This window comes from Eleginops maclovinus, chromosome 7 (genome assembly GCF_036324505.1).
Source record: "Eleginops maclovinus isolate JMC-PN-2008 ecotype Puerto Natales chromosome 7, JC_Emac_rtc_rv5, whole genome shotgun sequence".
Taxonomy (NCBI): domain Eukaryota; kingdom Metazoa; phylum Chordata; class Actinopteri; order Perciformes; family Eleginopidae; genus Eleginops; species Eleginops maclovinus.
Window position 1 is genome coordinate 398,997 of NC_086355.1, and position 18,904 is coordinate 417,900.

Below are 18,904 nucleotides of genomic sequence, written 5' to 3' on the forward strand. Positions count from 1 at the left end.
ACTCTACCACAACTCACATATTCAGGGTGTCAGTATTGTATTTATAATTTGAATATGCCGCCTGTGTTTGCAGACAAACCTGAGATGCCTCAGGGCCCCATCAAGCTGGAGGCTCTGCTGAAGAACTCTGTCATCATCAGCTGGAAGGCGCCTGCAGACGATGGCGGTAGCATGATTACAAACTACATTGTGGAGAAGCGAGAGGACAAGGAAGGCACCGAGTGGGAACTGGTGTCCTCCTCCATCAACGGCCTCTCTTGCCGCGTGCCCAACCTCATCGACAGCGCTGGGTACTACTTCAGCGTTTACGCCCAGAACCGCTACGGCAACAGCGAACCTCTGGAGCTCACCGCCCCCATCCTCATAAAGAGCCAGCTGGGTATGTTCTATTTATTTAGTTGGTGTTAAATGTCTGATAAAAAGCTAATTCAAATATGTTTGAATTTGACCACAAATCTGTATAGAAATGCTATCGACCCATAACTGGGGATGGTCATCATGTGCTTCTTTATAATATCCTAATTATTATTATTATCAATAAACATCTATTTGTACTCATGGTTTCTGGGTTGTGTTTTCCTCACACAGAGAAACCATCACCTCCTCTGTCCCCGGTTGTGTCCGGCATCACCAAAGACTCCTGCGTGGTTTCCTGGAAGCCTCCTCTCAGCGACGGCGGCTCCAAGATTAAGAGCTACTGCCTGGAGAAGAAGTTCAAGAAGGACAAGAAGGAGTGGAGCGAGTGGGTCACGGTGACAACGGACGAGATCAAACAGACCGTGTTCTCCGCCAAGCGCCTGGCCGAGGGCGTTGAGTGCGTCTTCCGCGTGAAATGCGAGAACCTGGGAGGTGAGAGCGACTACAGCGAGGAGACGGCACCCATCGTGCCCATCACTGCCATGGAGATCCGAGCTCCCGCCTTCAAGGAGGAGCTGAGGAACATGAGCGTCAAGCACAAGAGCAACGCCACCCTGGTGTGCAAGATCCTCGGCCAGCCTAAGCCTGTGATCAAGTGGTTCAGACGAGGAAAGGAGATCCACTCTGACGGAAAGAAAATCAAGATCCAGGAGTTCAAGGGAGGCTACCACCAGCTGGTGATCACCGAGGCGGATGATGAGGACTCCACCGTGTACCAGATCAGAGCCACCAACCAGGGAGGCTCCATCTGCGCCACAGTGTCTCTGGATGTGGAAAGTAAGTTCAGAGTTATTCAAATGGGCCACTGGCTTCAAAACCTTTTAACAGGTTTTGTGTTTTATAGAGTCAGAATAGAGAAAAATTACTTCTGTCAGTCGAAAAAAACCCAAATATTCCCGAAGATAGACAGGTTCCAGGAATTAGCTTTAGTGTATCAGTGCATAGCATTAACAGTGGGGCAGAACATTCAATGAGTTAAGTTTGGAAATCAAAAAGCATGAATATTGAATAGATGAACATTGTTTTAAAATTCTATACATTTTTACAACATATAGGTTTAAAATGACCCAAGAGGTTTTTAAAAGAGGGTGTTTTTGCAGGAATTTAACAAAAGACATGACATTCAAAACATTTCTCATTTCTAGTTCCTGCCAAGATCAACCTGCCGAAAAACCTGAAGGACAAGGAAGCCATCCCCGCCCTGCGCGGAGAGATGGTCAATATTAAGATTCCTTTCAGTGGCAAACCAGATCCTGTCATCACATGGCAGAAGGGACAAGATCTCATCGACAGCAATGGTCACTACCAGGTCATCGTCACCAGGTCGTTTACCTCGCTGGTGTTCTCCAACGGAGTGGAGAAGAAGGATGCCGGTTTCTACATCGTCTGCGCTAAGAACAGGTTTGGCATTGACCAGCAGACAGTCGAGCTGGATGTTGCCGATGTTCCCGATCCTCCACGTGGAGTCAAAGCCAGCGATGTTTCCAGGGATTCGGTCACGCTGAACTGGGTGGCCCCCGCCAATGACGGAGGCAGCAGGGTCGTCAGCTACATCATTGAGAAGTGTCCAACCACCGCAGAGAGGTGGGAGCGTGTCGTCCAGTCCAGAGACACTCACTACACCGTGACCAATCTCTTCGGAGGAACCAGCTACCAGTTCAGAATCATCGCTGAGAACAAGTTTGGCCAGAGTGCTCCATCTGAGAGCAGCGGACCAATCATGACCAAGGAGGACAAATCCAGGGTCCTGCTGTATGACCAGGAGGTGGACGATAGTGGACGTGTCCCCAGGGGCAAGATTCACTCTGACGCCAAGAATATGCACACCAAGTACGCCATTGCAGAGGAGTTGGGCAGAGGTCAGTTTGGCATTGTCCACCGCTGTGTGAACATCAGCACTGAGAAGACCTACATGGCTAAATACTGCAAGGTGAGAGGCGCTGATCAAGCAATCGTCAAGAAGGAAATAGCTACCCTGAATCTAGCCAAACATGAAAACTTCCTGCTCCTGCAAGAATCCTTCCACAGCCCAGAGGAGCTGGTGTTGATCTATGACTTCATTTCTGGCGCTGACATCTTTGAGCGCCTCAGCACAGCCGAGTTTGAGCTCAATGAGCGTGAGATTGCCAACTACATCCGGCAGATCTGTTCGGCTCTGGATTTCCTGCATGCTGAGAGCTACGGACACTTTGACATCAGACCTGAGAATATCGTGTACACAACTCGAACCGGCTCTAACGTGAAGATCATTGAGCTGGGCCAGTCCAGACACCTGACTCCTGGAGACATCATCAAAGTCCAGTACACAACTGCAGAGTATGCTGCCCCTGAGATCCACCAGTGTGACATGGTCAGCACCGTCACCGACATGTGGGCGGTGGGTGTCCTCACCTACGTGCTCCTCAGTGGCCTGAATCCATTCACAGCTGAAACAAACCAGCAGATGATTGACAACATCTCCACAGCCGCCTACACTTACGAAGACGAGTCCTTCAAGCAGGTCAGCGTGGAGGCGTTGGACTTCACAGACCGCCTGATGACGAAGGAGCGAAAGCATCGTATGTCTGCGGCCGAGGCTCTGTTGCATCCTTGGCTGACCAAGCCTGCAGAGGAGATCAGCAGCAGGGCCATGCAGACCGGCAGACACAAGAGATACTACCAGACGATGGTAAAGAAGGAGTGGAAGACAGTTGTCTCTGCAGCCCGTGTGGCCAGCGGCGGCTCCATCAGATCCCAGCGTGGTGTCTTTGTCTCCAAGGTGAAGATCGCTCCATTTGAACACGGCCCTGTCGGAGGCCAGATCAGCCACGCCGTGGTGAACGAGGGAGGTAATGTAAAATTCACCTGCAACATTGAAAACTACGACAGCACTACTGAAGTCACATGGTACTGTGGCGTCAGGCAGCTCGAAGCTGGAGACAAATATGAAATTCAATATGAGGACGGTCTGGCTGTCATCACCATCAACAAGGTCACACGAGCCGATGATGGCACTTACAGATGCAAGATAGTGAATGAGTATGGGGAGGACAGCGCCTACTCAGAGCTGTTTATTAACGGTGTCAGATCTAACCGCGACTTCTTCACCGCCCGTGTGGTGAAGAAGACGAAGCGCAGAGTGGACACTGCCAGGATGCTTCAGAAGCCTCCAGAGTTCACTCTTCCTCTAGTCAACCGCACTGCCTACATCGGTGAGGACCTACGCCTTAGCGTCACCATCACAGTTCACCCGGAGCCTCGTGTCGTCTGGCACAAATCCGGACAGAAGCTGGTCCCTGGACTCGATGAAAAGAAATACACCTTCATCACCGACAAGGGCCTGTACCAGCTGATCATCCACAAACTCGAGGATGGGGATGATGCCGAGTACAGCGTTGTGGCCCGCAACAGGTACGGTGACGACAGCTGCAAGGCTCGTGTCACCGTTGTTCCCCGGCCTAAACCAGCAGACCTCACCCTGAGGCCAATGTTCAAACGCCTGCTCGCCAATGTGGAGTGCCGTGAGGGCCAGAACGTGCGCTTTGAGATCAGAGTATCCGGACATCCCAAATTGAAGTGGGAGAAGGATGGAATGCCTCTGGCCTTCGGACCATCTATCGAGGTCATCCATGAGGGTCTTGATTACTTCATCCTTCACGTAAGAGGCACTCTGATTGACGACTCCGGTGTTTACAGAGTCACAGCTACCAACTCTGCCGGCTCTGCCAGCTGCCAGGCAACACTCAAAGTCCAGCGGGACACTCACGTGAGGAGGGCAGTCGAAATGAGTGACAAGGAGAAGGTAGCAATGGCTGGAAAGGAGGAAATGGACAAAAAGGTGAGGCTCTCTCAGATTCTGTCAGACACAGTATTCATACCTCTACCACCCATGGCAGTGCAGGCAGTCAGGGAGGCAGCCACCATGTTCAAGCCCGCCATGACCACAAAGAAGGGCGAGAAGACCGAGGCGGAGATTCAGAAAGAAAAAGAGGAGAAGAAGAAGCGCGCTGATGAAAAAAGACTGCGCATGCCGTACGATGTTCCTGCTCCTCGCGTCATTAACCCTGCGTCTCTTGAGGAGGACGTGGAGATCAAACACTTCCAGCCACTTTCTGACATGAAATGGTACAAGAAGCTGCGAGATCAGTACGAGTTCCCTGAGCCGATGGACAAAATTATGCAGAAGAGGATGAAGCGTATCCGCCTCTCCAGGTGGGATCAGTTCTACGAGATTCCTATTAGGATCAAGGACCACTATAAGCCCAAGTGGCGCATCTCCGCCATGACTCAGGACGACTTGGAGACTGTAAGGCCTGCGAGGCAGCGCACTCCTTCCCCTGAGCTGGAAAACTACCACCGCATCAGGAGGAGGTCTCTGGGTGACATGTCTGACGAGGAGCTCCTGTTGCCTGTGAATGAGTACCTGTCGATGAAGAGGACTGAGGAGGAGAGGCTTCGTCTTGAGGACGAGCTGGAGTACGGTTACTCTGCTTCCCCTCCGAGCCTCAGCCCGGTGCGCTTCGAGCTGTCGGCCCTGCGTCCATCATCCCCAAGAAAATCCTACAGCGACGAAGAAGAGGCAGAAGAGGCCCGCAGATACGATTCCTACCGAATCCCCTCTAAATACGAGGCCGGACCCAGTTTCGTTGAGCTCCGCCAGCGACACGACAAAGCCACCATCAGACCTCAAAGACAGAAGCAAAGGGTGCATGAGGAGAGAGAAGACCAGGAGCTGCTGCGCCCTCACACAACCGGCCAGAGGTTAACCACCTACAAGAGTGCACTCAAACGCATGGAGTTTGAGGAGAAGACTCGCACCTTGAAAAAGGAAACAACTTTCAACGTTTCAACCGTCTCTCAGAGCGTCGAATCTGAGCACCTCACATCCTTCACCTCCGAATATATCCCCAAACCAATCAAGAAGCTTGAAACACCTGAGCCCCTGATAAGGACATCCCGTAGCCAAGAAAGGTCAGCCGTGTCCGATGTGACCCTCACCAAAGTTGACTTTGCATCCAGGTATGAAGAAAGAAAGAGGGCTCTGAGATCGGAGAGGATATCTGCGGAGAGGACTTATGAGTCGGTGACACAGGCTCCCTTCAGTCTCGACCACAGCCCCCGTATTACCATTAGGATGCGGTCGCACCGTGTACCCTACGGCTCCAACACCAGGTTCACCCTCAACATCCAGGCCAGACCTGAGCCAGCAATCAAGTGGTTCCACAACGGGAAAGAGATTCATCAGACCAGCAAATACCACATGAGCTACTTCAGTGGGGTCCTGACTCTCAGGATCAACAACTGTGTGACTGAAGACGCTGGCACGTACCGTGTGGTCTGCACCAACGCCAAGGGAGAGACTTCAGACTACGCAACGTTGGATGTGGCCGGAGAGGAATACGCTGCCTTCTCTTCGCTCCGCAGGGACGAGGAGCCTCCATCCTTCCAGCTCCCAGAGATGACCCGGACAGAGGAGTATCACATGTCCTCCTCGAAGACAACCGTGATGGAGACCGTGACTGAATCAAAGAGCACCACTGTTGTGGTTGAGAAGCGTAAGGAGAAGTCGAGTTCTCCTGCCAAAATCCTGGGCAAACCTCATTCCCTGACGGTGGAGGAGGGAGACCTCGCCAGGTTTGAGTGCGATGTGGACGGTGAACCAGCGCCTTCGATCACCTGGTTGCACGAAGGAGCCACCGTCGGATCCTCTTACCGTCATCACATCGTTTCCACGCAACGCAGCTCCTCCTTCGAGATCTCCTCCGTGGAGAAGTCGGATGATGGCAGGTATTCTCTGCTGGTGGAAAACGCCGGAGGCAAACAAGAGGCCCATTTCACTCTGACCGTCCGCAAGTCCGTGACCAAGGAGAAACTGGTGACAAGAATCACCTCCCCTGAGGCCAAGTCCCCCGAACCAATCAAGTCTCCTCAGAGGGTCAAGTCACCAGAGCCAATCAAATCCCCTCTGAGGGTCAAGTCCCCGGAGCCAATCAAATCCCCTCTGAGGGTCAAATCCCCCGAGCCAATCAAGTCTCCACAGAGGGTGAAGTCCCCAGTCTCTCCAAAATCTCCAACGCCAAAGTCCCCGACTCCGTAAGGTAAGAGAACCCTTGCTTCAATCAGTCCAAAGCTTTATTCAAACCCAGTATTGAATAAATGGTATAAATACACATAATATAAATAATATTCAGCTTGTTTTTCCTTTGCCTGATAACTAATTCATCTCTTTTCCCCTCCAGAAGCCCCCGAGTGATGGACGCCAAGCCTGGAGACCCTGATCCCATCTGCTCCATGTAAAACCCAAAAAGTTAATTTATTTCCCCGCTCCCCTTCTCCAGAACCTTTGATTAAGTGAATTAGCAACGATCAGCTTACGTGAGAACGATCTGGATTCCTGTTTTGTAAATATGAACTATTTTTGTACCAAACTTGACATTAATTTATGCCAAACTAGACTCACGTCTAACGTTGTTATAAAATGTGCCATATTGGACAATGAAGACGTAGGATTTTTGAACTGTGACATGTACATAATGTATATAGCCGAATTGAACGGTTATGGGAAATGTATGCATTGTTATTTATGACAATATTACCTGAAACAAAGAAGAACACGTTTCGCCAGGAGAAAGTTTCCCAAGGAACGAATACCCTGAGAAGCGAGAAACTAAACTCTGCGCCTCAACGATCAGTTGAAGTCTAAAGCTGGCCTCGGCAGGTAGAGCGGCTCCCTGCTGACGAAACTCAGACAAACTTATTATTTTGGATATTTCCGTGTCTGAGCGGATGGCGAGGCCCTCAGCGCTGTGTGCTCACCCTCATGTACGCAGCGCGACCCGGCCTCGCCATCCGCCGACGTGTCGATGAGCTCGCTCTCACCGTCTCGATTATTAATGATTTAGAATGATTTCATCCTGAGCGCTGCTCGGCACAGCACGGCGGCTGCGGCTCCAAACATCTGTCGCTGTGCTGTGCAGAGCAGCGCCGCACTGGAGGATCGCTGTGTGTGTGTGTGTGTGTGTGTGTGCGTGTGTGTGTTTGTTAGCTTTTAGCGGTCAGCGGGCTCCTCTTTATCAGCGTCTCCATCGGCTGCAGAGGAAGCTTACGTCTGCCCTGAACTTCGATCCGTAGAACCTTATTTCATCCTCCTTGAGTTTATGCATTTCTGATTTAATAAAGCATGATTCAGCACTACGCCTCCCACCTGTGTGCTCTGTGTCTCCTTCCAACCTTCAGAGGTCATGTCCACAACTGTCCCTTTAAACCTTCATTTTCATTTACTATAGCGTGACTCCTTTATCATTTTACATGTACTATCACAAATCCTTCCACCACAGAGCAGTCAAAAATAAAACACTTGAATTGAATTTTTTATTTCGGTTCATAACTTTATTCAGAGAAGAACTGAGACTGTGTTCCTCTGGATGTACCTGTTGATGAAGCGCAGGCTGCATTGATGACGTACATCTGGAGGACTGTGAGCACTAGCTGGTAAACAGGGAAGTACATACACACACATAAAGGAAACCTTTCCATCAGCAGGGACCATGTTTTATGTTTCCAGAGCAACAATCTAAAAACTGAAATGAATAACGGCCATCGTTGGTTCAAAGTCCAAATATGAATGATCTGGCGTTAATATTCAGACTGAATGACTGAGACAAACTCATAGATATTCTCTGATATGTTTTAACCTCCAAAGGTCCTGTTGAGCCTTAAAGTGATGTTGATAATCCTTCAGCCTTTACCCTCCTGAGCCGATAACGCAGATAAACATGTCGAGACTAATCATAAAGCTGAACATCAATACGTGTTATTAAAGGGATCATTCAGCAGGGATGTAATCTCCATAAACATATCGAAACAATCCTGAAGACAAAATGAAAGAAACATCTTTACATTTAAAACAAAGCCAGAGGAATGTTAAGGGGCTTCCTTCTCACTTTTAAAGCAGCAGTTTGTTCATGAAAACCTGACGTCTATAAAATCAACACTACATCAGAGGAATGATGAGTTGTATAAAAACTAAACTGCATTTAATTGTTAATGTAACATAAAAATATACAAGTAAAGATCCACTTTTTCAGATGTCTTAAACTCCAATCACTTCTTGATATCGCATTTAAATGTAAGGTTTACATTAGTGTTCTAAATATAACTCAATATAAAACAAGTGCGTAGTAATGAATGTTTTCATGCTGTTGAAGAGCCCCTCTCTTTGGTTGGCTTTTATCTCTGGAAATATTTGACTTTTTATTTTCACTGAATTTTCAACTCATCTCCAAAATTCCCCTTCTCATAACAATTCCCATAAAAACTACAAGTTATTCTCACTTTATCTTAACGTGGCGTTCTTCTTTTGGTGTGAACTTGGACTGAGTTTAAAGTTCATATTGTTTCTGCTCATATTGAAATACTTTCAAAATAAAAGCACAAAAACAACACTGAATCTGCCAGTGCACAGTAAAGCTTTAAATCAAAAGGAAAGTGTGTCCTATCAAACGTTCACCAGAGGATGTCTCAAAGGTGTCCTATCATGCTATATCTGAACAACATATTGTAGGAGTATCCATAAAAACATGTCTGAAGTGTTCTGCTCAAAACACCAGACAGATCCCCCATTGTAGCATGCCCCACCCCCCTCTGTTTCAGCCCTGTTCCTGAAGTGCTGATTCTGTGACTGGAGCTTTAAATGAACTAGCTGAAGCTGGCCACGCCCCCTTAGAGCGGAAGCTGGCCACGCCCCCTTGGAGCTGAAGCTGGCCACGCCCCCTTAGAGCTGAAGCTGGCCACGCCCCTTTGGAGCGGAAGCTGGCCACGCCCCCTTGGAGCTGAAGCTGACCACGCCCCCTTAGAGCTGAAGCTGGCCACGCCCCTTTGCAGCATCATGATCTCTCCTCTGAAGAGAGGAGTTTCTAACGGAGAGACTCAGCTAAACGCTGCCGTGATTAAACCCCATATGATGTTCCAAACCACATCCAGCATTATTTCTGAAACACTTCTCAGAGTTCAGCTCTAGAACAGAGACATTATACAACCACTCTCAGTCCCTCCTGCAGACATCCTGCTGAACACACAGAGGTGCTGGGGGGGGGGTTCAGCTCGACTGTTTACGCGGGACGATAGGTTGGGACGTGTCACGTGGGGGGGCGTTGCCAGGAGTTCAACGTAAAGCCAGCCCACATTTCAGTTATGACATCATAACCGCAGCAATCTGGATCAGCTCGTTTGTACCCCGGTTTATAGAGATGTGGGTACGGAGAAAAAGAGAGAGGGTTGTACTCTCTGACACTTTGAGAGTCTCCTTACACACCGGAGACACATATTTATGTATAAAGACAGGAAAGAATGCATAATAGGGGACCTTTAAAATAAAGGTGTAATGTGATCGCAGGGATCCTTAATATGGCTAAATCATTTTAAAGTGCTTAAATAATAATGTGTGTAAATAATCCATCAGATGATAAACACTGTTCTACGGATATACAGTCCTAAACCCTGCCATGGCTCTTCCCTTCCTGTCTCCTGGTCTGTAGGTCAATGGTTTTCTGATTGTGTTTTTGTTGTTATCCTGAAATAAAGTCTGTGGTAACACGAGCTGAAGAGACTTTAACGTTTACCACCACGTCACTAAATACCCCGTTGGTGGATTTGAAAATGAGGTTTCTAAAGTGTCTAAAGGAGACAGCTAAATGTCATCACGCCCAACATTAGCCTCCTTTAGCTTAGCGTGGTGAGATGAAGTCATGTGACCGTGCTGTAGTTCCTTTATAGCCCAACATTAGCCTCCTTTAGCTTAGCGTGGTGAGATGAAGTCATGTGACCGTGCTGTAGTTCCTTTATAGCCCAACATTAGCCTCCTTTAGCTTAGCGTGGTGAGATGAAGTCATGTGACCGTGCTGTAGTTCCTTTATAGCCCAACATTAGCCTCCTTTAGCTTAGCGTGGTGAGATGAAGTCATGTGACCGTGCTGTAGTTCCTTTATAGCCCAACATTAGCCTCCTTTAGCTTAGCGTGGTGAGATGAAGTCATGTGACCGTGCTGTAGTTCCTTTATAGCCCAACATTAGCCTCCTTTAGCTTAGCGTGGTGAGATGAAGTCATGTGACCGTGCTGTAGTTCCTTTATAGCCCAACATTAGCCTCCTTTAGCTTAGCGTGGTGACGTGAAGTCATGTGACCGTGCTGTAGTTCCTTTATAGCCCAACATTAGCCTCCTTTAGCTTAGCGTGGTCAGGTGAAGTCATGTGACCGTGCTGTAGTTCCTTTATAGCCCAACATTAGCCTCCTTTAGCTTAGCGTGGTCAGGTGAAGTCATGTGACCGTGCTGTAGTTCCTCTATAGCCCAACATTAGCCTCCTTTAGCTTAGCGTGGTCAGGTGAAGTCATGTGACCGTGCTGTAGTTCCTCTATAGCCCAACATTAGCCTCCTTTAGCTTAGCGTGGTCAGGTGAAGTCATGTGACCGTGCTGTAGTTCCTCTATAGCCCAACATTAGCTCTTTATTTCAGAAATCATAAAGTGGTGTTAACATGTGGAGATTATTCTGCTGAACTAAACGTTCATTTGACACAGATTATTTTCTGACATCCAAAATCACATGGAGGAATCCCATTCCATCGGGAAGACGCTGCCTTCAGGGACCAACACAGAAACACCACATCCCTGCTTCACTCCATGCAGTCTTCATATAAACAGGAATATCAGTGACTGTGTATTAAGGAACTGCTCAGTAGGAAAACTGGAGTATTTATCTTGTGTAAAGGTAGTCAGTAACTATAAGAAAGGAAGTGGTTTGGGGCACTTCCTGTCCTCCAATATAATATAATTCACTTCAGTCTGTTTTCTCCATCTTTCACAATAAAAGAGAAGTAAAAAGATCCACTCCTGACGGACTTCAGAAGCAGGTGTTAGGGTCAGAGGTCGTGAATCTGGACGGACGGATCCTGGAGACGCTTCCTGCTCGCTGGCGGCTGAACTCCGAGTAGAAAGTGGCGTCAGAGGGAACGACCCAAGAGGCCGGGCGCCATTTCTTCAGGATGTACGGGGTCTTCACACGGCGCTTTATCTTCAGACTGCTATCTGTCGGAGAAACATTGGTAAAGGAAGTTTATACCTTTCCTTAGAGCAGCGGTTCTCAAATGGGGGTATGCAGACCCCTAGGGATACATTGGAGTACTGCAGGGGGGGGGGCGTGAGATTTGTTTTTTTTATGTTAATTAAAACCAGTCGTGCATGGTTCCTAAAATAATGACACTATGATAAATTCAATTAAACATAAATATTTTGGATCAAAACATTTTACATTCAATATTTCTGCTTGTAATGGAATCGTGTGCTCACTACATGAGGTTAGGCTACGCAATCACGCTCAATTATGAAAAAGTCGGAATTTAGATTTTTCTTTTCTAAATTTCGACTTCTAAATATGTCCCTCTATTTTCTCATTATAGTAACTCCTTCACGTCTCCAGATTTTTTCGTTCTTCACATGAATAAGGAGGTAGAATAATGAGAATGTAGTGGGACATCTTTAAAAGTCGAAATTTAGAAAGAATTTCAGAGATTTGAAAAAAATATTTTGGGAAAAAGTGCTAATTAGAAAATTTAGAAAGAAAAGGCAGAATTGTTGGGGAGACCGTGATCCTTTTGAAATCATAATCGGAAATTCCAAAAAATTGTATTAAAAGGATCAAGAAAAAAGAAGGATTCAAAGCAGCTGACTCTCAGGATACTGCATGATGTCAGCACTGGTTCCAGGAATTTAGGGATGATGTAAACATTTGCAATGCAGCTTTAAGAGTTTCTCAGTTAAAGGTTGTAATAAATCAGACGCTGATGGAGCAGCTGGACCTCTCTAGAGACGCTTTCCCTACCAATGTGTTTTTGCGCTGATCAGGGGGTACTTGGCTGATTTCGTTTTCAAAGGGGTACATTATTGAACAACGTCTGAGGACCAATGCCTTGGAGGAAAACATCCCAATGTTGTCTTCTAAAGGAAGTTAGTTGAATGTGAGCATATTATTTTACCAGCAGTTCTTTGTGCTCTGTGTACTGACCTGAAAGGACGCCAGTCGAGGACAGATCCAGGGACCGGGGACGCTCACGTAGATCTGCAGGTTCTAGAGCTGGAGCTTCTGTGCTCTCCAGATCCTCCAAAGACCCAAAAGCTGCAGGCTCAGGAGCTCCTTGGTATGGATCCAGGTTCTGGGCAGCTGAGGATCTGGCTTCAGAGGACGAGGTGGCTCCTGGAGCTGAGCCGCGATCTGAATCTCTGTTGCGAGGTTCTAGAACTGGTCCTGCACAAAGGGCTCGCTGGACACAGGGGCCCAGACCCTTCAGGTCTGCGAGCTGGATCCTGTTGTTGTTGTTGTTGGAGTTAGGTCTGGACGTGGTTTCTGAGGCCTTATGCAGTTCTGGTTCCCTCCTCAGCAGGGGGGCATGTTCATCAGGACTCGGGTTCAGCAGGTTGGTCCGGTTCTCCTCGTCCTCAGTCAGTACCACAGAGTTCATCACCAGGACGGGGACTCCTGCACTGTAACCAGTGGCGACGCTGGTCTTTGTCCCCGTGGTTACCTGGTGGGGCTCTGTAGCCGTGGCGACTGTAACCGTGTTCATCTTAGCGACGCCGGTCTCCACCTGGAACCCAGATGTTTACATGAAGTTAACTGAGGTTCAAGATCAGGACTCACCTCGGATCACCTGCCGAGATACGTATACCATCTTTGGTATCTATGGCGCCCACAGACGGTGGATGTAAGATAACCAGACCCCCTCCTGCAGTACCTGTCTGAGGTTGGACCGGAGCTTCCCCAACTTCAGGCGGCAGGACGCTGGGTCGTTGTTCTGGAGCTGGAGGCTGGTTGGTCTCTGGGGCAGATTCTGCTGTTTGGGGAGAGGGTGTATGGAGGAGGAACCAACACCACCCAGTTCACCCTGAAGAGCCAGAACTGAGCTATTTACCTGGAGAAAGAACAGGAACAGAGCTCCGGTTACTGAACAGTCACTACCACAACCGGGCTGAGAGGTGTTACTGCAGACAGACCCTGTTCTACTGCAGACAGACCCTCTCATACTGCAGTACCTCAGCAGTACCTTAGTACCTCAGCAGAGGGCAGTACCTCAGCGTGGTTTGGGTGAGGGACGGGGGGGGACAGAGGACAGATGATCACCTGTTCGGGGTCTAGGGTCTCCAGGTCTTCTTCTGTCAGCTGCGGGCAGACTCTGGGCACCGCACCACCTGGGGGACAGCAGGTACAGGGTTTAAAACAGGTGGTGGATCTGAAGACGTGTTGATACATACGTGGAGAGGATCCGGCTGACCTGAAGCTGTGAGACTTATACAGGTGTGTTTGTTTTTGACATCATCCAAATCACCATCAATCATGTAGTATCTTCCGGCGGCTTCTGCTCCACTCCTGGTCGCCCTGACGACAGATGCTGCAAAATCGTCACCATGGACTTTTTGAACCACGCCCAGATCCTGTGAGGAGGCAGGACCAACGGGAGGAGGATCAATCCTGTGGAACCAGAGCACTGATTACACTGTGTGTGTGTGTGTGTGTGTGTGTGTGTGTGTGTGTGTGTGTGTGTGTGTGTGTGTGTGTGTGTGTGTGTGTGTGTGTGTGTGTGTGTGTGTGTGTGTGTGTGTGTGTACCTGTGGTTGTGCAGCAGTGTGAGTTCACACAGTCTCTCCTCTGCACACTGAGCGGTGAGTCGAGCTTCAGCATCCTGGTCCCAGCAGTCCTCCATTGTCTCCGTCAGGGAACGCAGCGCCTACACACACAGACACACAGACACACAGACACACAGACACACAGACACACAGACACACACACACACACACACACACACACACACACACACACACACACACACACACACACACACACACACACACACACAGTTATTGCCAGTACTACAAACCTGCAGTATTACTGCAGAGTGGATATCAGCCTCTCACCGGGCTGAGGAGCCTCCAGGCCTCGGGGATTCTTGGTCTGGACTTGTTTCTGTTGACCAGGATCTGCATCTCCTCGAAGCTCGGATTGTGTCCGAGCTCCGCCTGGAACGCCAGCTGGTACTCCGGTACTGCTTCACCTGAACACAGGTACAAATACTGTAGTATGAGTACTTTACAAAACAAATGAATGGCCATCAAATAGGAAGTGTGTGTCTGTGTCTGTGTGTGTGTGTACCTGTGTACAGGTGTGAGCAGCGTCTGAAGCTCTCCCAGTACAGCAGCCCCAGGGCGTAGACGTCGACCTGCTTCAGAGCCGCCGCACAGTCCCTCAGGTCCAGAGCCCCCCCCAGCACCTCCGGGGCCATGTACCGCACTGTGCCCACCTACACACACACACACACACACACACACACACACACACACACACACACACACACACACACACACACACACACACACACACACACACACACACACACACACACACACACACACACACACACACACACACACACACACACACTAAACAATGGTCCTGCTTTGATGTGGACGCTGTGTAAGCTATGGTCACATGAACTCCTGACCTCAGAGATAGCCATGGTGTCGTCGTCCCCGGGGCGGGGGGGCTGGCTGCCCGTCAGAGTCATGGAGAGCCCGAAGTCGGCGAGGACGCAGGACAGATCGGACCGCAGCAACACGTTCCTGCTGCTCACATCTCTGTGGGCCACGCCGGGTTTACACTGACCTGGGGGGCAGAGGGGCAGAGCTCTGTCATCATGCAGAGCGACAAGCTCCTCCCACAACAGCAGATCGGGGGTCAGGGGTCAGGTACCTGCTCTGGAGAGCTCAGAGTGAAGGAAGGCCAGTCCTCTGGTCACACCGTGAGTCAGCCTGCAGCAGGTAGACCAGTCCACTGTGTGGACAGACAGGTAGGAGGACAGACAGCCCTGACACACAGACAGACAGACAGACAGACAGACAGACAGACAGACAGACAGACAGACAGACACACAGACACAGACACACAGACAGACAGACAGACAGACACACAGACAGACAGACAGACAGACAGACAGACACACAGACACAGACACACAGACAGACAGACAGACAGACACACACACAGACAGACAGAGTTTAGTTATTACTGTTCTTCAGTTCTTCAGCAGTGATGGTTCTGTGACGGTTCATTAGTGTTATGATATAAGGGTCATGCAGCGGCAGATCGCCTGTAGCTTTAAGAGAGAGGGGGTTGTGGCGCGTGAATGTATGTGTGTGCATGAGAGTGAGCGAGCGCGTATGTTTCTAGAGAGGTGAACGAGGCAGCAAGAACTGAATGTGTAACAGGTTCACAATAAATACAACGGCTTCCAAAGAAGAGCTAGCCTGTCAGCCTTATTTGGACAAAGTGGTTTATTGAACCCAAAGCCTGTTGCTTCGGCCCTGTAAGACGGCAGAGAGTCCTCCCCTGTTTTACTTGACTACGGTCTGGGAGCAGATAGGAAAGTTCAACATTAGCTTCTCTGTGAATCTTTATAAATAATGAAGCATGATATTTTACAGTTTGAGAGAACCGTTCATCTGGTCCTTACTGTGTGTGTGTGTGTGTGTGTGTGTGTGTGTGTGTGTGTGTGTGTGTGTGTGTGTGTGTGTGTGTGTGTGTGTGTGTGTGTGTGTGTGTGTGTGTGTGTGTGTGTGTGTGGCAGGAAGTAGGACTGAGGGCGCCGTTTCGCAGCACAATAAGAGGATTAATGGAGTCAGGCAGCTGGAACACCTCTCAGAGTGTGTGTTTGCTCTTACATGAGGGTAGTACTCCATGAGGATGAGGAACTCTGCTCGTCCATCTGCGGCCGTCCTCTCGTCGGTGGCGAGGAATCGGGCGATGTTGTCGTGCTGCTTCAGCAGCGGCAGACGATAGATGGAGCGCTCGTTGGCGAAGTTCTGCCGATTGGCCGAAGTGAAGAGTTTGACGGCAACGCAGCGCTCGTTAAGAGAGCCTCTGAACACTGTGCCGTAACGACCCCGACCAATCAGCTGCCAGCGGGAAGGACAGGCTTGTTAGACAGTCGGACTGTGTGTGTGTGTGTGTGTGTGTGTGTGTGTGTGTGTGTGTGTGTGTGTGTGTGTGTGTGTGTGTGTGTGTGTGTGTGTACCTCCAGTAGTTTTAGGTGGTCCAGGTCCACAGCAGTGTTTCCTGTCTCCATCTGGTCCTGAGCCCACAGACTGTGCTTCTGCTTCCCTGAGAACAAGGTAACAGAATGCTCTTTATTTATTATTTACTTTAGTTAATATAGATATAAGTTCATTAGAATTACTATTTATGATTTCATATTTGTATTATTATTATTATTTATTTATTATCAGTGATCACCTCTCATCATGCGGTATCCCAGGAACAGAGCCACGACGATGATGGCTGCTATGGCGATGAATGCCAAGGCGATAAGCACCGCCTCCCCCCGCCGCAGCAGCTGCTGATCTGCAGGACGATGTTCATCAGCAACAAGTTTCAAACTCAAGCTGTCCGACATGTAGAGGAAATGAGGCACGTGATTGGTCACTGCAGAGCGAGTAGCTCACCTGTTTGTCCGCCTACCCGCCCATCGGTCCTCAGCGGCCTCAGGTCGGGGGGCGGGGCTTCGCTGTAGGCGGTGTTGCACAGGTCTCGGCTGCAGCAGCAGAACCGGTAGCTGCCGTTCTGGACCTGAGAGGGCGTTGCTGTTACCAGGCAACGGCTACCGTGACACTCCTGCTGGCTACCAATGTGAGTCCAGCAGCCTGGGAGACAGGAGGCAGGTTTTTAATTCAGTTTACATTCAATTAATTCAGGAACGAGACACCCAAAAAGATTCTCAAGCTGTCCTGGATCTGTTAGACTTCAGGACTCTTTGAGACTCTGTGGGACTCTCTTGGACTCTCTGGGACTCTCTGGGACTCTCTGGACACTCTGGGACACTCTGGGACACTCTGGGACACTCTGGGACACTCTTGGACTCTCTGGGACTCTCTGGGACTCTCTGGGACACTCTGGGACTCTCTGGGACACTCTTGGACTCTCTGGGACTCTCTGGGACTCTCTGGGACTCTCTGGGACTCTCTGGGACTCTCTGGGACTCTCTGGGACACTCTGGGACTCTCTGGGACTCTCTGGGACTCTCTGGGACTCTCTGGGACTCTCTGGGACTCTGTTGGACTCTGTTGGACTCTCTGGGACTGTCTAGGACTGTCTAGGACTGTCTTAGACTCTTTGAGGCCCTCTGGGACTCTCTGGTGCTTTCTGGGACACTCTTGGACTGTCTTCTACTCCACTGAGGCGGCTCCAGGGCCGTTACTGTAAAGCATTGTAAAGCAGTGGAGCCCCCCCTCTCGGATCAGTCTTTGCTGAACCGTAGTGGCACGTAAACGCTGACGTCTGGTGGGTGGTAAAACCAAACAGGTTCAGTTGGTTCACAAGTTGAACCAAGCGGCAAATTAACTCTAGCTTCAGCATGGGAACAGGACAGAGCTCAGTCCAGCGGAAACCGGAAGTCTGAGATGCTGTGAGGCATGTGCTGTTTCAACCCTGAGGTATTCTGGAATTGTTTAGACTCTTCTGGACTGTCTGGGATTCTTTAAATCTGTGAGATTTCTTTGTGTGTGTGTGTGTGTGTCATCACCTTGCTTCACCAGATGCACTTCCCCGTCTGGTCTCTTTTCCCACAATCCATAGCAGCGGGAGCCGTGGATGCAGCGCACCGTGCCGTTTTCCTGCACCTCTCCTCGCAGCTCATTGAACGGTGTGCTGAGGGGCTCCGTCCCCTGCGGCTGGTCAGTGAAGGCACACTCTCTGAGCCTCAACTGTAGACCTGAACACACACATGTATTAACCCCCACCTATAGACCTGAACCCCCACCTGTAGACCTGAACCCCCACCTGTAGACTTGAACCCCCATCTGTAGACTTGAACCCCCTCCCTGTAGACCTGAACCCCCCCCCCCCCGTAGTCATCCCTCATGTTTTCCAGAGGGAGGAACACACTTCACATGTGATGAAAATCTGCTGCTGAGATTAACATGTAGCTCCATCAGAGGAGACTGCCTGTTTAGTCTACTGTAACACACACACACACACACACACACACACACACACACACACACACACACACACACACACACACACACACACACACACACACACACACACACACACACACACACACACACACACACACACACACACACACACACACACACACGTGGAATGTGTGCTTCTGAGTCTTATCAAGCACATCACAACAAAACACAAAAAAGGGACAGATTGGCTGAGGACTGTGTGTGTGTGTGTGTGTGTGTGTGTGTGTGTGTGTGTGTGTGTGTGTGTGTGTGTGTGTGTGTGTGTGTGTGTGTGTGTGTGTGTCATGAGTTAATTGCAGTAGCGATTTGAGCTGTGTTCCTGTAACACACCCATAAAGTTCATGCCACAGTACAACATATTTTTATTTATTTTATTTAACCTTAATTTAACCAGGCAAAAAGCTAAGCTAGGCTAACAGTTTCCCTCTGCTTCCAG

General features: G+C 49.4%; 2 protein-coding genes across 2 annotated transcripts in view; one reads left to right on the forward strand and one right to left on the reverse strand.

Annotated features, from left to right (window-relative positions):
- Positions 1-7,590, forward strand: part of LOC134867389 (titin-like) — a 184,009-nt gene extending 176,419 nt beyond the window's left edge. Inside the window, 4 exon segments of the mRNA XM_063887927.1 lie at positions 74-379; positions 589-1,194; positions 1,563-6,494; positions 6,636-7,590. Coding sequence (XP_063743997.1) covers positions 74-379; positions 589-1,194; positions 1,563-6,493 — 5,843 coding nt within the window. The 3' untranslated portion in view covers position 6,494; positions 6,636-7,590.
- A 190-nt stretch (positions 7,591-7,780) lies between these two features.
- The window catches only part of LOC134867357 (bone morphogenetic protein receptor type-2-like), a 12,558-nt gene continuing 1,434 nt past the window's right edge, over positions 7,781-18,904 (reverse strand). The window contains exons 3-17 of the mRNA XM_063887873.1: positions 18,012-18,200; positions 16,936-17,133; positions 16,727-16,834; positions 16,509-16,594; positions 16,156-16,389; positions 15,188-15,302; positions 14,940-15,100; positions 14,591-14,738; positions 14,356-14,492; positions 14,050-14,168; positions 13,716-13,912; positions 13,565-13,632; positions 13,179-13,355; positions 12,452-13,031; positions 7,781-11,475 (exon numbers count right to left, since the gene is read on the reverse strand). Of these exons, the coding sequence (XP_063743943.1) occupies positions 11,291-11,475; positions 12,452-13,031; positions 13,179-13,355; positions 13,565-13,632; positions 13,716-13,912; positions 14,050-14,168; positions 14,356-14,492; positions 14,591-14,738; positions 14,940-15,100; positions 15,188-15,302; positions 16,156-16,389; positions 16,509-16,594; positions 16,727-16,834; positions 16,936-17,133; positions 18,012-18,200 (2,702 nt within the window). The 3' untranslated portion in view covers positions 7,781-11,290. The remainder of the gene's footprint in view (positions 11,476-12,451; positions 13,032-13,178; positions 13,356-13,564; positions 13,633-13,715; positions 13,913-14,049; positions 14,169-14,355; positions 14,493-14,590; positions 14,739-14,939; positions 15,101-15,187; positions 15,303-16,155; positions 16,390-16,508; positions 16,595-16,726; positions 16,835-16,935; positions 17,134-18,011; positions 18,201-18,904) is intronic.